At 33.4% G+C, this 16202-nt stretch overlaps 2 protein-coding genes across 2 annotated transcripts; both read right to left on the bottom strand.

Moving 5' to 3' along the window:
* Window positions 1-992: 992 nt before the first annotated feature.
* On the bottom strand, window positions 993-9245 carry LOC104121233 (uncharacterized). The gene is made up of 7 exons (XM_009633182.4): window positions 9186-9245; window positions 8999-9080; window positions 8599-8887; window positions 2663-2868; window positions 2473-2556; window positions 2123-2385; window positions 993-1328 (listed from the first exon to the last, which is right to left on the bottom strand). The coding sequence occupies exons 1-7, from the start codon at window positions 9228-9230 to the stop codon at window positions 1152-1154; spliced, it is 1146 nt and encodes a 381-aa protein (XP_009631477.2). The 5' UTR covers window positions 9231-9245; the 3' UTR covers window positions 993-1151.
* A 674-nt stretch (window positions 9246-9919) lies between these two features.
* Window positions 9920-14603, bottom strand: LOC104121218 (protein sym-1). The gene is made up of 7 exons (XM_009633161.4): window positions 14071-14603; window positions 13258-13345; window positions 12161-12255; window positions 11275-11347; window positions 11083-11175; window positions 10882-10968; window positions 9920-10206 (listed from the first exon to the last, which is right to left on the bottom strand). The coding sequence occupies exons 1-7, from the start codon at window positions 14466-14468 to the stop codon at window positions 10126-10128; spliced, it is 915 nt and encodes a 304-aa protein (XP_009631456.1). The 5' UTR covers window positions 14469-14603; the 3' UTR covers window positions 9920-10125.
* Between the last annotated feature and the right edge of the window lie 1599 nt (window positions 14604-16202).

Raw genomic sequence — 16202 nt, 5'->3', positions numbered from 1 at the left:
ATAAGTTTGGGCTCAAATTGACACCCCTAGTGCAACATAATAAAGGGTGCGGCTGCGTTAGCGAGTTCTTTAAAATTCATCTCTAATAGTTGCAAATTATTACTAAAAATCAGGTTTTAGCGATGGACAAATTCTATAGTTAAACAGAAAAATTCGTCGCTAATCTCATTTAGCGACGGATTATCAAAAAATTCTGTTAGCTACGAGTGTTTTAGCGACAGATTAGCGACGACGTTAGTAACTAATTCCAGTTTTTTTAAGTGAATATTACAGAAAAAATAATAAAATTACTACTCAATTTCAGAAACAAAGAAGAAAGCAACTTGCTGACAAAGACGAAAATACAGCAGGATTGACTCACCAATGGGTCAAATGCTTTGTTGGACACTTGGACTATTAGTAATTGACACAGCGCTACAGCCTGTCACTATTTTTTTTTTCTCTTAAGCGTGTTAAACATTAAATTGGTGATTTTCTCGTTTGTACCACTATTTCATGTTATACAATATTATTTCTTGTGAGTAATTGGATTTTGATGCTAATATGACTTCTGTTTTTATTTACAGTCTCTGAACGAAATTAAAACAGTCTTTATGAACGTAGTTTGAGAAAATAAAATATAATATCAATTATATGAACTTAACATTTAAAATTTATCAAAACTATACCTAAATTACTTCGATTGGAGACGTCTAAAAATAAAATAAAGGGAAACTTTTGAGACACGTGAAACAATATTTTCACATAATATAACACCTCATACTTTTCAAGTCAAAACTGCCGAGTCCAAATGATCAAGCTTCTGCCATAACTAATTACGCTTGCGCATATGTAAATTCCTACCCCTATATAGTCTTAAAGTAGTTGCAATTGTGATTGTTGGCGGCATGGGCTGAGCTAGCACGGGAAGTACGGTAATATTGAGTAACTTTGGTCTAAATCTTATATATATGTTGAGAAATTCATTAAATTTCAGAATCTACAAAATTCAATTCTCATAAATCTCAAATCCTCTTCCGTTGAGAGAAAAGAAAATGATGAACAAGCATAGATTAGATGCTACCAGTTCAACATTTAATAAGGAAAAAAGAACAATTACAGAATTATGAATCCTCTTTAAAACCCTAAAAATTCTAATGCCTAACAGCTAGCTAATTCGTGATGGAAATAGCCTTTTGTAAATTCAAGAAAGCTTTTTCATATCGTACAAAGCCCATGAACCAAAATTCAAAATTATCTTCAGTCACTATCTCGATGTACTTTTGAGATGGTTTGTTCTCGTTCGCACTTGCATAAGCTCTTTTAATTTTCTTCACTGGAATAACCACCTGCAGAAATCATAATTTCCACAATGAGTAATATTTCACACAACAGAAAAATTTACTAATTAACTATCTATTGTGCTTTATACAATTGAAACTATTGCAAATGAGGCCTTAGTAATGTTGCAAAATCAAAATGCTCTAAAATATTTGAGATCTCAGAACCCCTATCCCCTATATATTATATGGTGCGACAGCTAGGGCCTAGGGGAATAACAATAACGCATATTAAATAGTGACTAGATCAACACGGCAGCCTGAGGGAACAATTGAAAGCCGTGTGGGAACGAATCTGTGAGTTAATTATTCAATTGAGATATAAAATTTAGCGTAGGTGAACTGTACCCAATTTATTAAAAGGAAAAAAAATCCAGCCTGCATTTTCCTTCTAAAATCATTCAGGTCTGATATTCCCCTTTGATTTTTTACCTAACTCGTTCCGCACTTCAAAGGGAAGCCTTGTGCTCCTAAAAGTTGACGCCATTTGACTAGAGGTACAAGTTTTAACCGTGAAAATAATTTTTTACAAAAATACAAGATAATATTTTCGGAAAATAAAAACACAAAATTAAAGCCAATTGAGAAGTGTTACACTTGTTGATTTATGTCCCAGCTTAATTTACAATATTTTTACCTACTCGTGTGACCTAACAAATTTTGGACAAAGTCTAGCTAGTTGCTTAATTCAAGTACTCAACCCATTTAGAATTTAAAAAAAAAAAAAAAAAAAATGAAAACCCTCCCAAGTTTGGCTTTACCCTTATCCATTAATTTAACACAATCAGTGTAATGTAACTAACCTTGTAAGGTGTTCTAAGAATTCCTCCAGAGGGGAAAGGAACAGCTATGGGTCTTTCACTGCAGAAAGCTATTTTCTCTGTAGATATGAATAGAATGCCAGCAATTGGACCCGCTGTTGTGTACAAATAACACTGTGATGCCTTTAGCAACTTCTCTCCTTCGTTTACATTAAACATATGCTTGAATATATTCCTTCTCCCTCCTTCTTTCACTATTTTCAGCTTCCCCTTCACCGTTTCTGAAAATTTAGGCCCCAACTTCACTGCAACACATCAAAATAGGAAAATGTTTTTATTTTTTTCTTAAAGAATGAAAAAAAAAAAGGAATGAATTAAATGTATACACATACCATGCTCACGAATTCTGTATGCATAACTTCTTGCCTTCTTTCCCAATTTCCTCTTCTGAATAATAATAGCAGAATCATCTTGACCTGCAATTAATACATAAAAAAGTTAACAAAATGATCCTTAATTTAATTTGTTTCTTTTTTCTTTAGTTTTCCTGTTTGTAAATTATGAGAATGATGTTGGACATACTTGGAGTAACGCTCGGGGAGTAATTATCAGAAGAAGAAGGACTGTGAAGAGAGCTGAGATTTTCAGAATCTTGAGAAAAAGAAGAATGCCTTTCTGGATCAGTAGTTGACGTCCCAAAGGAGAAGCTCATGGCCGAAGAGCTGCCACAATAATTTTGTTGATCTTCAAATTGGTAATGATTTTCCTTCATGTTTGAGTATTTTTGTGTTCAGAGAATAATGTGAAAGTATTTGAAAAGTAGAATATAAGTGATTTGCATGTGAAAGTAGGAGGAAAGTGGTAAGGAATGAGCATATTTAAACGGCTGGTCGGCCACACAGTACTCAGTGTAGATAAGAATCTTAACTGCCCCCACCGTTTAGTTTAGCTCAACTTGGACTATAATAATACTACATCCAGCCAAAAATTAACTCTAGTTTTTGGAAGATTCTTTTTATTTACTCTTTTTACTTTTTCCAAGTTGGGGCGTCTTCTGGAAATTATACAATTGCTTACTTAAATCTTATATTAATTACTTAATTTTTCTAACTTTTTTGGTAGAACAAGATAATTTTATTTAATACTAAGTAGTAGCATTACACACCATAGATGTCTCATTGAGATCTATCACACCCTACGATTTACAGAAGCATAATAACAACTAATAGTTGTCCCATTGGGATCATTAGACCTAGTAGTAATACCAGCATTAGAGTTACTGGTGTCATATGTATGACGCAAATATTGTATATTCTTTTGACTTACGAACTTTTGTTTACGCCTCAACTATTTCAACCCATATATATATCCTATTAATATTGTAACATTTTCTTTTTTTTTTCTTTGTCCTCCTCATGCCTTACGAACTTTGGAATATAATTATGATTGCTCAAATGTGTACCGAAGGTGAAACTGCATGTCTGCATCTCTGGGAAAAGATAAACAATACACTGATCACATACACACTTCGCTCAATAAACACTATAACATGTGATATGAGAAGGTTAGGCACTTAATTTGACTTCAATTAATAACTGTAGTATGTAAGGAAAAAAGCTCATCTTTTGTCCAAAGAAAAGGCCAAAAAAGAAAGTCGAACGAAAAGGCTAAGAACATATATATATATATATATATATATATATATATATATATATATATATATACATGGGTCAGATTGGTTCGAATTTTTTTAATTACCAAACTAAACCAATTGTATCGGGTTATAAAATTTAAATACCAAACCAATAAAAGTCGGATTTTTTAATCTTGTTTTTTCTCGGGGTTTTCGGATTTTTTCGGGTTTTTTTTCATAAAGTCTTCATAGCACAAAACGTAAAATTTGTGCTCCAAATATTTCTTTAATCCTAGTAAGACAGTACTATATAAGATGTTTTCAATAAAATAACATAAATATGAGATGAGTCATGACATTGCATTAAAATATTCAACAATAAAGATAATAAAATCGCATAAAATAAATATTATTAATAAGCCATAATGAAAACAAACATAATTTAAAATTATGACTAAAAAGTACTATTATTTACATGACTACCACTAAAAGAAAAATAAGTTATACATTTTATCTAAACCATGGAAAAACTAAAAAATAGATATCCAACACTATTTTTATTTATAGTACAATTGAATTGAATGTCTTTTATTAGCATTAGTATTGATTTGATTTTGGTTTAGGATTTATTTGAGTTACTAATATTTATGAACTATAAAACTTATTGGAGCATCCAAAAATTATAAGCTCAAGTTTGAAATAATAGGTTAAAAGATAAAATTATGACAAAGCTTAAAAATATTTATAAACTACACTATCATAAATATTTTTATATATTAAATATATTTAAAATTTCTATACATATAATGTCGGGTTGGTTTGATTTCGGTTTGACTTTTTTTAGTTAAAACCAAACCAAACCAAATATGATCGATTTTTTTTTCCAACAACAAACCAAATCAAACCAAACCATAATCGGGTTTTTTTCTCGGTTTGACTCGAATTATCGGGTTGGTGCGATTTATCGATTTCATTTGTACACTCCTAATTGTATATAACAAAAATAAAGAACTACACTATCAAGTATCAACATAGTACTAACAGAGATACATATGTCACATCCAAGGAAACAAAAAATTGATAAGACCAGCTGAAATAGTTACGTTAGCAGCCACCAACTTGGAAAATACTAAAATTGTGGAAAATCCTAACACAAAATGCATATCTAAAATTCTAGAAAGACCACAAAATTGACTTGCTTTCTTTCAAATTTCGTCTAATACGCTACCAAATATCCATACTTCAGTCACAGTCGAGCTTTTGTTCTTGTATGGTTTGACGGGCTCACCAGCCATTTTTTCCTTGGCAGCTCTCTACATTAACTCGATGGTATCTTCACGAGATGCAGAAAACTTGAATATTCAAATTAATTAGCATGGCTGCTTTACCACCTAGTTTGAGATTAAGTAACTACTACTTTCTGATGAAAACATAACTAAGTTATAAATAAAAGTGTTTTCTCTAACATAATTTTAATTTTTAGATGAACTCATACACACTTTATACGGTATAAATTTAAGTTTCATCCTCACTAACTATGAAACAATATTTTCACGTTCATGTTTTTCCTTTTTATATATCTTAATTTGCAATCTTGGGGCAAAGGCACAATGGATTCAAGCGTGTGACAATGTGACATAGTTTAATCTCGATCTTTGGGATCATGTTGCTGTTACTTCTCTTGGGGTTTCTTTTTGATATGTTGGTGCGACAATATAATAAAGTATTTCTTAACTCTCTTTGTCCTGCTAATTAATAGTCAAACTTTGGTCCGAACAACGAATATTATGTTCCTGTCATCACATGCCAAGACCTGTCAAAGAAACACGTTTTTTGGTTCTCATGATCCTTATAAATTAAACGGAAGGTTGTCGATTGTGATACTAATTAAATAGTGTTTCGTGTTTGACTCGACATGAAATTTTAAAAATAACATGTGTGACTATAAAATCTTTAAAAATAAAATAAAAAATTTAAAATTAAATTATTTTTAAATAAGTATGATATTTTTTTTGGGACCAACACTAAAAAGAAAAGTATAATACATAAATTGAAATAGAAAGGATACCATATTTTAAGAGTTATTTCATTAATGGACCAATCACATGTGCTATTGATAATAATGTGCGCAAATAACGAATATACCTTTTTACTACGATCTAATGGCCCGTCGATTAGCATTATATTTGAGTATTTAAGTGTTGGATTAATTAAGCAAACAAAAAATAAGATTGAACAAGCTCCGAATTAGCAAGGAGAGATTGAGAGTAAGTTAGTCACATAATAAAATAAGACTATTATTTTTCTTTTTCGAGTTTTAACTTTTAAATAATTACTCTTCGAGCTTGATTACGTGACACATTTATTCCGCCAAACAAGAATCGCATCCTTGCGACCACCCAATATATTAACTACAAATCTCGAAACTTCTTGAAAGAAGGATTAGACAACGATCAAACGACTTACAACGATTTCACACTACTGTTTAGCCATCTAAGTTGACTCTTAAGAGTGTGACACCTCTTTGTCTTTTGCAGACCCATGCAAAGATGATCAAGGGTGTGGTCAACAAGTTAGTGCTCCCTCCGTTTCTAATCCTATTTTCTTTTTAGTTCGTGCCAAAAAAATGACCTCTTTCCTTATTTGGAAATTCTTTCCTTATTTGAAAATAATTTACCTTTATGCAATGATTTATAGCCACACAAAATATATGTGCTTCATTCTACCCCACAAGTTCAAAAGTTTCTCTTTTTTCTTAAACTCTGTACCCAATCAAATAAGTTCACATAAATTAAAACGGAGGGAGTATTTTTTAACGTACTAGTATAATATTTCGTCGATTAGAAATAAATAAATATAGAGAGACGGAATTGAACTTCATGAGTTTGAATTGAAATTTTACCACAATTCATTTAATTTAATTAATGAGTTAAAAATAAATTATTTATACTTATGTAAGTGAATTTTTAATGTATATATAAAATCTGAGTTAAAGCTAGTTGTATACAGGTGAAATCGGGTCTATGGGACACCCTGATTTCCGATAAGGTGAATCGAGCAAGAGACGTGATGATAAGGAACCGGAATCGAGGCAAGGGTCTCATCGAGACAGGGTCCGGGGACACGACGCGTGCCTTCGAGAATATCGGGGTCATGACCCCGGGATCGGTCCAAATCCCAAAAGACTTCAGAGAACATTATCGAGCAACCGAACACGAATAATAGAGGGCCGTGATATTCGTGACCGGTCGGGTATCACGGCGCAGATCTCGGCACGTATCGGCGAAAATCCGGTGATTGGTTAAACAGAAGGTTTTTTACCTTTTGTGAAATTGTACCTAGGCATTATACTATTATTTTTCTATTATTCAAAGTTCTTACACTTGTTGATTAGTGTTCTATTACTATAACTCTGGGATCGAAGGCGGATATCTTATTGCAGTTGTTGTCGAGTCCAGAGCCATCTTTTTCCCTTGCTTTCGAGTGATTTGACAATTTATTACATCTTTTATCTGTTCAATCTAGCAATATTTACTGTTCGTATTAAATTAATTCACATATCCTTAAAATCACTAATAAATTTAATTGTTATCCGTTTTTTGGATAAAGACTAATATTATCTCTCAGGCAACAAATGAATGCATCATCTCTTAGGCAATTTAATTCCTTTCAGTTATTTAACAAATGAATGCATCATCTCTTAGGTAAGCAAGAGGTTAAAAGAATATTAAATTAGTATAGTCCAGGAGCCGTATTTCTTTGAAGGTTCACCCAGAGAAATTCCAAAAAAAAAGGGGTCTTATAATTTCGTCTTCGTTTCTTCTTCACGTGTTTGTGGAGTTGATCCAAAGTACTTATATACAATAAATAAAAATATGAGTTTTTCGCGTTATAGATCGTTGAATTTTTTGGGTCAAAATTGTAATATCCTTGACATAATCTGAGAGTGGCGTGTACATTTAGTTTCTGTTCATTTTTTCCCTTTTCTATGTTGTAATATATATTGCTGTAATTAGTTTACTAGCAAGTTTTCAGCATTAATCATTGCAAAGGGGCGTCCTAATTTATGTAGATGGTTCTGTAAGACCTACGTACTATGCCTGTAAATATTCTGATAACTGCTTTCGAGGTTGTTCCTATATATGATTATAGAGGGTAAGTTATATACATCGTTAATAAAAATTACTGTCAAAGTTTAATACATTAAGAATTTTAAAATTCGTAAAAGTTGAATAGAGTAGTACTTTTAACGGGATGATCTCTCACATTTGTAACGTACCACCATAAGGGTAAAAAACAAATGAAGGATATTGTAGCATTTTTCTGTGACTCCATATATTTCTATACCAACTTGGCCCTCGTCCAAATGATTATAACTCCTTTTAATGAACTAGTTGCCTCGGTAAAAATTCTAAAAAAGGAGCATGCATGTAAAAATTATAGCCTGGAACTGTATTACTAAAATGTAAAAAAGATCTAGGCAGTATATTGGAAAAAAAAATAACCAAATTGTAAATACAATCAATTGAAAAGTGATTTCCGATTCAGTTGCACAAGTTGGATTACAAAAACTTCACACAGTTCTAAACCTACCGAGTACCGAGTGATACAAACTTCAACAAAATACTTGAGAGGAGCGCTTCCTCTTTAATAGGCCTAACAAGACCAGAATTCGAATTTGTTGGAGTCCTAATGTGGGTACAGAATGAGAAAAAAATAAAACTTTGGAGAAAGTTAGGTTAAGCATGCAACTTAACACATTGTTTTTCTACGTACTATAGTGATGTTAATTGTGATGACAACCTTTTGGGCAGAATTAAGGGACCATATAACCTTGATAATGCTCAGATGAAAAATTAGTTCGTGTCCAAAAAGATAGCTTTACATAATAGAACATGCATTTGCATTCTCATCGCTAAACATGGTATATAACATACTATCTCCAGTAAATTCAAGAATCAAAGTATCTGCAACTTGTCTTGGACTAATTGCTTCCAATGATGACAAATCTCCTTCTTTCTCTTCACCCTTCTTCTTATTGTCTTCTTTTTTAGTCAGCATTTCAACTCTCTTTCCAGTTTTCTTCTTTAGTTTCTTCAACACTTTATCTGCATTTATTCGGCCCTTCACTATCACCTTCTGTTTGTTCATATCCGTCATGAATTCTTCAATCCCTAATATTGTTTGAAGGAAGAAAAAAAAAATAACAGCAAAGTATCATAATTAATTAAAATCGTTCATAATACAAAAATAATTTTTTTTTTTTTTTTTGAGGAGGGCTCTACCTTTGATTTTGGAAATGGCTTTGGCGACTTGTTTTTCACATCCCTCGCAATACATTGAAATTTTAAATTCTACTTCCACAACCTGTACCAATCACGACAATTAATAAAATCTCACAGTTTTCTCTACTTGAAAATAAATTCTATATCTACACAAACAAACAAAAAAAGAATAATCTTAGAGTATCACTTTTGCCGTTACTTTGTCTTGTTCCTTTTTCTTCTTGTTTGCCATTGGAAGTGATGGAACATTGAGACATTTGAAAATCCAAAAGTTGGTTAATTGCAGTTATGCTATTTATAGCAACGACCGAAAAGTCGCGCCCGGTTGGGCTTTAGATAATGTTTGGTTTTTCATTCTCTTTCCTTTAACCTTTATTTATTTATTTTTCCAAATATTGGTGGCTTTTTTTAAGACATTTAGTACAGTAAGAAAGACGTTAAACACTTGGAATAAAGTTTAAATTGCAATTAGTTAACCAAGATGCCCATAAACGTGCCATTATTATATTAACCTTCAAATCGAACTTTTAGAATTTTATTAGACTTTTAGGATTTGCATTTTGCTCAGGCTAAACGGCTAAACGACTTTTAGGATTTGCATTCTTTCTACTATCAGGTTGGCGTTTTTTTTTCAGCAGTGGCTTTATAACTTTCTCATTGTGATGAAAAACAATAAGGTTTCTCATTGTTAACTTGAATCAACAGTGTGTACTGAAGCACAAGTAGAAAATCCTCTTGTGTGATTTGTTGCCTCCAATTTTTAATTTCTTCAGCTTTATTCTCTCTTTAAAAAAACAACCATTCTAACAAGATTAAATGAGTTGTACTAGATTTATTTCCCTTGTTGTACCTCTACTAATCCAAAGAAGTGAAAGAACAGCTACTATTACATGGAGTTGGAGAAGGCCCCGGGGCAAATACTTCTCTTATACACTCGCGTATCAAATTATATTGACTAACCAACCAACCATACCACGTGTTCCAATCTCAGGCAATATGTACATCTGACAAATATAATTTACTACTTCTGATAATTCTAACAAACAGTTTTTTTGTTTACTTTTTCTCTGATAAGCAAATAATTATCCATTTTACAAAAAGTCAGAACTGAAACTGACCTAGGATACCTATTTTACAATAACTTCTTTGTGGGCTTTATATGACAGTATCACATTCCACACTAAAGCTATGAAGTTAGCAGCAAGGACCTGCAACAACAGGAGAGAGAATAGAACAGTCCGGTTGGTTATAGTAGTATACGAACATGTAAATAAATCTGAACACAAGAAATAAACTACACGTAAATACTAGTAATTGCAAACAGACATTTGGTTCCAATTAGAGAATTAAAGGCTGTAAAAGCATGACTACAACTTATATGCATGCTTAGCATGTGAATGTATCACAATAATGATCGACAAAGAGGGTCAGGTGTCGAGTTCTTTGCAATATTGCTAAAACAACAGACTGAATCTCCAAATCTATGGTTTAGCAGAGTCTGCACACCTCAAAACACTTCAAGTATAGCTTGAAACTGCTAATCCAGCTTTATGTTAGTTATTTTTGCTAAGTATTTACATGAAGGATTGGGCGTTTTTGCTAATTCATAACAATAGATCAATTTTTTTTTTTATGAAGTAATGAGCTTTATAGAAAAAGGCATCAAGAAGATGCAAGAAGTACAAGAGAGGGGGAAAGAGTCAGCTTTGATACAAAAAAGAAAAGAAATACTAGGCTAAAGCAAAAGAGCTGACAAAATCCAAAAAGTTAATATGGATAGATCAATTTTTTGAAGACATGTCTCCAAACTACTAGAGGTTGACAGGAAGCCATGCTCATAAGTCATAACCAAACAAAAGGATGAAATTGACTGTTTCACTAACCTGAAATTGCTGAGGTACAAACCGGAAGTTGATAAATTGAAAAGGTATCCATAGTTGCCAATTTGCAAGGACAGATGAGAACCACTCCTTTATTAAACAAAAAATAAATGTGAGTCAAAGTTCAGGAAAGTAACTATCAGTATGCATCTATCCAAGGGTTCATTCGAGTAAGAAGTATGAAATGAAGGCCATTTAGAATACCTGTTGAAGCTTTGGAATCACTTGTGATGACCTTCCCTCAAGTGTTACCAAAGAGGATAAGAAAACCCCAACAAAAATTGGAGCAAAGAGGAACTGTATCAAAGCAGCTCAAATTCAATGGCGATATCCCTCAGAAGGCAGTAATTACTCCAGTAAATAAGACATTATCACTAAATGAAAAAGAAGGAAAACCTGATCTAGTACAAGGCGCATGACAGCACCAGAGGCCCCTGGAGTTGTGACCAATCTACTCAAGTAGAGGTACCTATATATATCAGAGTCAGAACATGAGGAGCTATTCTATAATGCCATTAGGAACATTCTACCCCAGGGCATTCACCAAACAAAAAAGTTATGCACCCATATCTGGTAGACACATATAATTTTTAGGATCTTTACATAAATAGTCGGCCGGATTCATTGTTTACTTTTCCTAGCCCGGTATTCATAGATTATACACTGATTATACATGGTTATAAACATATTATACATGGATTATACATATAATATACATCCGCCGGCTATTTTTAGTTTAAGCGGTTGGGTGGGCAGCTATTTACGTTAATTCTTCTATATTCAAAAAATAGTAAATAATCCTACAGAAGTTTTAAAAGTCAAGCTCATTAACGACGAATAGAAATAAGCTTTTGAGATTGCACGTAAAATTAAAATTGATCATGAGAAACAAAATTGAAGATCTAGAACCACCCTCAACAATTTCCATCATAAAATACAGTGATAGACCTGCAGTTAGTATCATTTAAACCGACTGATGAAAATCGGATGAAATTACTTTACATATTGTCCAGTGAATTGATATAGCAAACGCATAAAAATCATTATAGGAAGATAAAAAGGGACATACAAATAAGGAGCATCTTCTATTTTTGTATTCCCAGTTTAAGTACTCGGTTAGAAAGACAGGTGTCCAACAGATTAGGCATCAGTAAGCAGTAAATGACATAACAACAACACCAGTTTCGGTAGAAGGTTGAGATACACAGACCAAAATACAAGCTGTACAAGCATATTCAGAGCTGTATAGGGAGGAAAAAATAAAGGGCTGTGAAGATATTACCAAAAGTGCAAAGATGGACCCACCAAGACCAGCCCCAATAATGTGAATATAAACGTCCTCTTTACATCAACAGATGCTACTTGGTCAATCCACAGCTGTGACACATAGCCAGCAATTAAAAGGTGAAGGAAATAGAAAAATAGCTTGAAAGCATCGCGAAGAGAATATATTTCAAGGAGGCAAAAGATGGTATCACTAATTTAAAGCAGTGGTCAATGATTGCAAGCAGGGATACTGAGTTGCTGACGCTTTGCACAGTAAGAAGGGAAGTGAAAAGACGGAATTTGATGGAGAGAAAGGAAGGAAGGAGTGTGATTAGACACCAAATAAAATTAATATAATGATCATATGGTTCATAATGCCTACTGTCTTTTATGACATTACAAAATTTCATCAATGGAGGTTTCCCTTCTCCACATTTGTATAGAAAGGGAACTTGGTGTTTTGTTCATGACCCAATGCATCCTTTTTCCTTCCTTTCTCTCTCTATAATCAATTCAAAAAAAAACTGCAGCCATCCCGCTCCTTTCCTCCCTTTCTCTCAATCCAAAAGATCTATACACATTTGGACAGGAAAACTTGACGTTTCCTTCATGATCCTATCCATCCTTTTATCTCATTTTCCTTTCCTTTCTCTCTCTAAAATCATTTTGAAAAAGAAAGTTTTACGCTTGCGCCCTTCCACCGCTTCTTTCTCTTCCGTTCTTTCAATCCAGAAAATATCAGGAATTACCATCTCCAACACCAAAATCCTTACCATAGTAGGAATACCATAACTACACATGACAAGTTATGACGATGCTAAGCATAAAGTAGAACAAACATTTAACATCGTTAATCCAAAACCACGTACCAAAGGATATATTTGATGATTAAAGGAAATAGAGTTCATTATAAGCTTACTTCATCAAGTGTCAGAATTAACAACTATTACTAAGTCAAACAATCCGGGATCTCTGATTTGCGAAATGTTGTAACAGTAGCATCAATAGACAACACATGCACTAGCATAGACAAGCACAGTGTGAAAAAAGAGTTCATCCTCAACAGTCTCTATTGATTCTTGAAGCTTGAATTTCATTTTTAGTGAGTTTTACCTGACAGATTAGATCTCCAAAAAGTGTCAAAAGTGCAGATGTAACTGCTTTTGTCCATACTGGATACTTCTCGAGAAGAGATAAGTACCTACAGCAGAAGTAACAATTATTCTCGGGCCGAGATGATACAGTTAACAACATTGTTGAGATACGACTTACAAGAAAAATGAAGCTTTACAGTATTTTGTGTGTGTGTACACACACACACACACAGAGTTAACAACATTGTCGAGATACGACTTACAAGAAAAATGAAGCTTTATAGTACTGTGTGTGTGTGTGTATAATTCCTTTCTTTTTTTGTAAAAAAAGCTAGAGTATATAATATTCTTTATTATTAGGATTCAGCATAAATTGGTTGATTTTATGTTGGCTGCCAGCGTACCACAATCCCCCTCCTTTATATAAGCAAGTTCACAATGGGCAAACATTCATATACGCGAACCCATCTTGTTTGGAACTGAGGCATGATTGTTGTTGTTATAGAGTATATATTAATTTTAAAGCAATAGAAATTGTGAGAGAGACATAACCACTGAATAAAGAAGTCAAGCAGGTTCCATATGTGCTGGCATTGATAGCTTGATATGCAATATTCATGCTTTTTTTCAAACTATAAATGGTTTATCACTTTTTCAATTTTATCTCTGATAAGCAGTAAAATATCCTTCAAACAACCCATAGCGTAAAAAATGCTAATAGTACTTAACATGCTTACAAGCATTTGGCTAACTTGTTTGACTGGACATGACTTTTGAAACATAAACAAGCAATAGATATTTGTTCCAAATAATTAATTTAAAACAAAATTACCAGGCAAGTAATGACCAGTTACTCCCACCATCACCACCACCACTGTTACTGCCACCGTCACCACCACCGGATTTTCCATCACCAGAGCCTCCATAACCACTACTTCCACCGCCTGAAACCGCAGACATCTGAAAATTCTTACAAGAACCGAACCGTCTAGGCCCAATATCAGAAAGATGCAAACTTTTCAGCCCATGAGTTGAGGCACCGAGTTGGGTCCCACAGTATTTGTCAGAAGAAGAAGAAGAATAAGAAATAGCAGAAGAGGACCCTCCAAATCGACTTCGGGTCTGAGCGTGGAGTTGTGAAGTGGATTTTAGGGGGAAATCCACGAACCGTAACGATAAAAGAGAACTGCGGGTGAGAATTGAGGCGTTTGAAGCCATTGTTAGCTGCATTTCCTGCTTCGAATGGATAGCTTTTCAGGTTGTTCCTGCTATTACCAGAACTCTGCGCCTTTTGCGTCGAGGTTTTGAGGGTTTAAGAGGGTGTTATTATAAACCGGGTTGAAGCGGAATACAACGTAGCTGATTCTCGAATTAATTATTGTCGTCGCCTAATTAGGATTTAGGATATCTATAAATGAATTATCCCTTATTTCTTACGTTCACTTTTACTTCACATATTTTTATATTTACTTGTTACTTTACGCATATCAAAAGAATGGTAAATTTTTTATTTCTGTTATACTTACCGTATTTATTATTTATTTTAAATTATTTTTTCAAATTTAATAAAATATGTATCAATTAATATGGGTATCATGGTAAATTATACACTTCATTTATTACTCTATTTCTTAAGGGACGTGAAAAGTCAAAACGTGCCAAATAAAAAATGTGTCAAGTAAAAGTGAACGGAAGGAGGATTAACTCTTTAAGGTTATAATGTAAGATTTTAAATTAAAAAAAAGGCGTGAAGCCCCCCTCAAAATACGCATGAAACTTGTTCCTTGCTGAACTTGGATTAATTAATTAAGAATTTTAAATATTCAGGTGAAGCATTAAAAATAACATTTTTTATACTTAAAATAAATATTATTAAAGAGGTAATAATTGATTATTTAAATAAGAATTTGACTCAAAACTTTATGAAGACGTGAACTTAAAAGACCTGAATTAAAGATATTTGAGCAAGAACGGGCGAACCGATCTTGGCTTTTGTTATGTTGTTTTGTTTGATAGTTTTTAGTTTGTGACGAACATCTTCCCTCAAGTTCTTAATATAACGCATAGCTACTGCAACTTATGCATTTGGAGTGTGATTTAGCTAAAATATAGTGTTTCATAATTGAATGCAGATGTATACGGTCGAAATAGATTTCGGTCTTCGTACGATTGATCGAGTTCGAAACGCAATTGATCGAAGTAAGACTTCGAGGTGGGTTCCGAAGATGGTACAAACAAGCTTCGAGTCCGAGGGGCCGATCAATGTCGAGCTCGATATTATTATCAAGCTCGAATCCAAATCGAACTATGATGCAAAGTAAAGTTGTCGAGTTTATGATCCAGAGACCGACCAACATTGACCCCGAATCAATTCAAGGGTCCGAGTCAGAATCGAGCTTAAGCCAAGATCGAGAGCTCGAGTCAAGACTGAAAACTCGAGTCAATATCGAGCTTATAGACAAGAGCCGTTGCAATCCCACTAGAGGAGAGAATCTTGGCAGGAATTGTGGAAAAGCTGATTTGTCATGGGTCTCCCACTACGTATTTTTAATTATATCTAAAGTAAGATCCCTCTAATATAAATGGGATGGTTATCATTTATGTAGAGGGCAAGTTTTTGCTAACATTGTAATTCAAGCACCATATTCTCATATAGTAAAGAGTTGTTCTTTCAAGGTTCTTAATTTGATTCCATTTGTTTGGTCCTAAAATTCATCTTCTTTACAACCTTGTCTATTTTGCATTTTGTGCAATCCATACTTGATATTTCTATTTATCCTTACGATTTGTATTAAGTTACACCACATATCCTTAGAATTACGTACAAATTCAACTCTATCCGTTTTACGGGTAAATAGTTTGGCACCCACAGTGGGGCTAAGGATAACAGTGGTTATTTGATACGAATCTGCAAAAACACACCATTGTGTTTTGCACTTGTTTCCGAAAATATCTTGGATTTCG

The sequence above is a fragment of the Nicotiana tomentosiformis genome, chromosome 3, assembly GCF_000390325.3.
Source record: "Nicotiana tomentosiformis chromosome 3, ASM39032v3, whole genome shotgun sequence".
In the NCBI taxonomy this organism is placed as follows: Eukaryota; Viridiplantae; Streptophyta; class Magnoliopsida; order Solanales; family Solanaceae; genus Nicotiana; species Nicotiana tomentosiformis.
The sequence above is the reverse complement of the archived record's forward strand: the minus strand, read 5'-3'. Positions and strand labels throughout refer to the sequence as shown.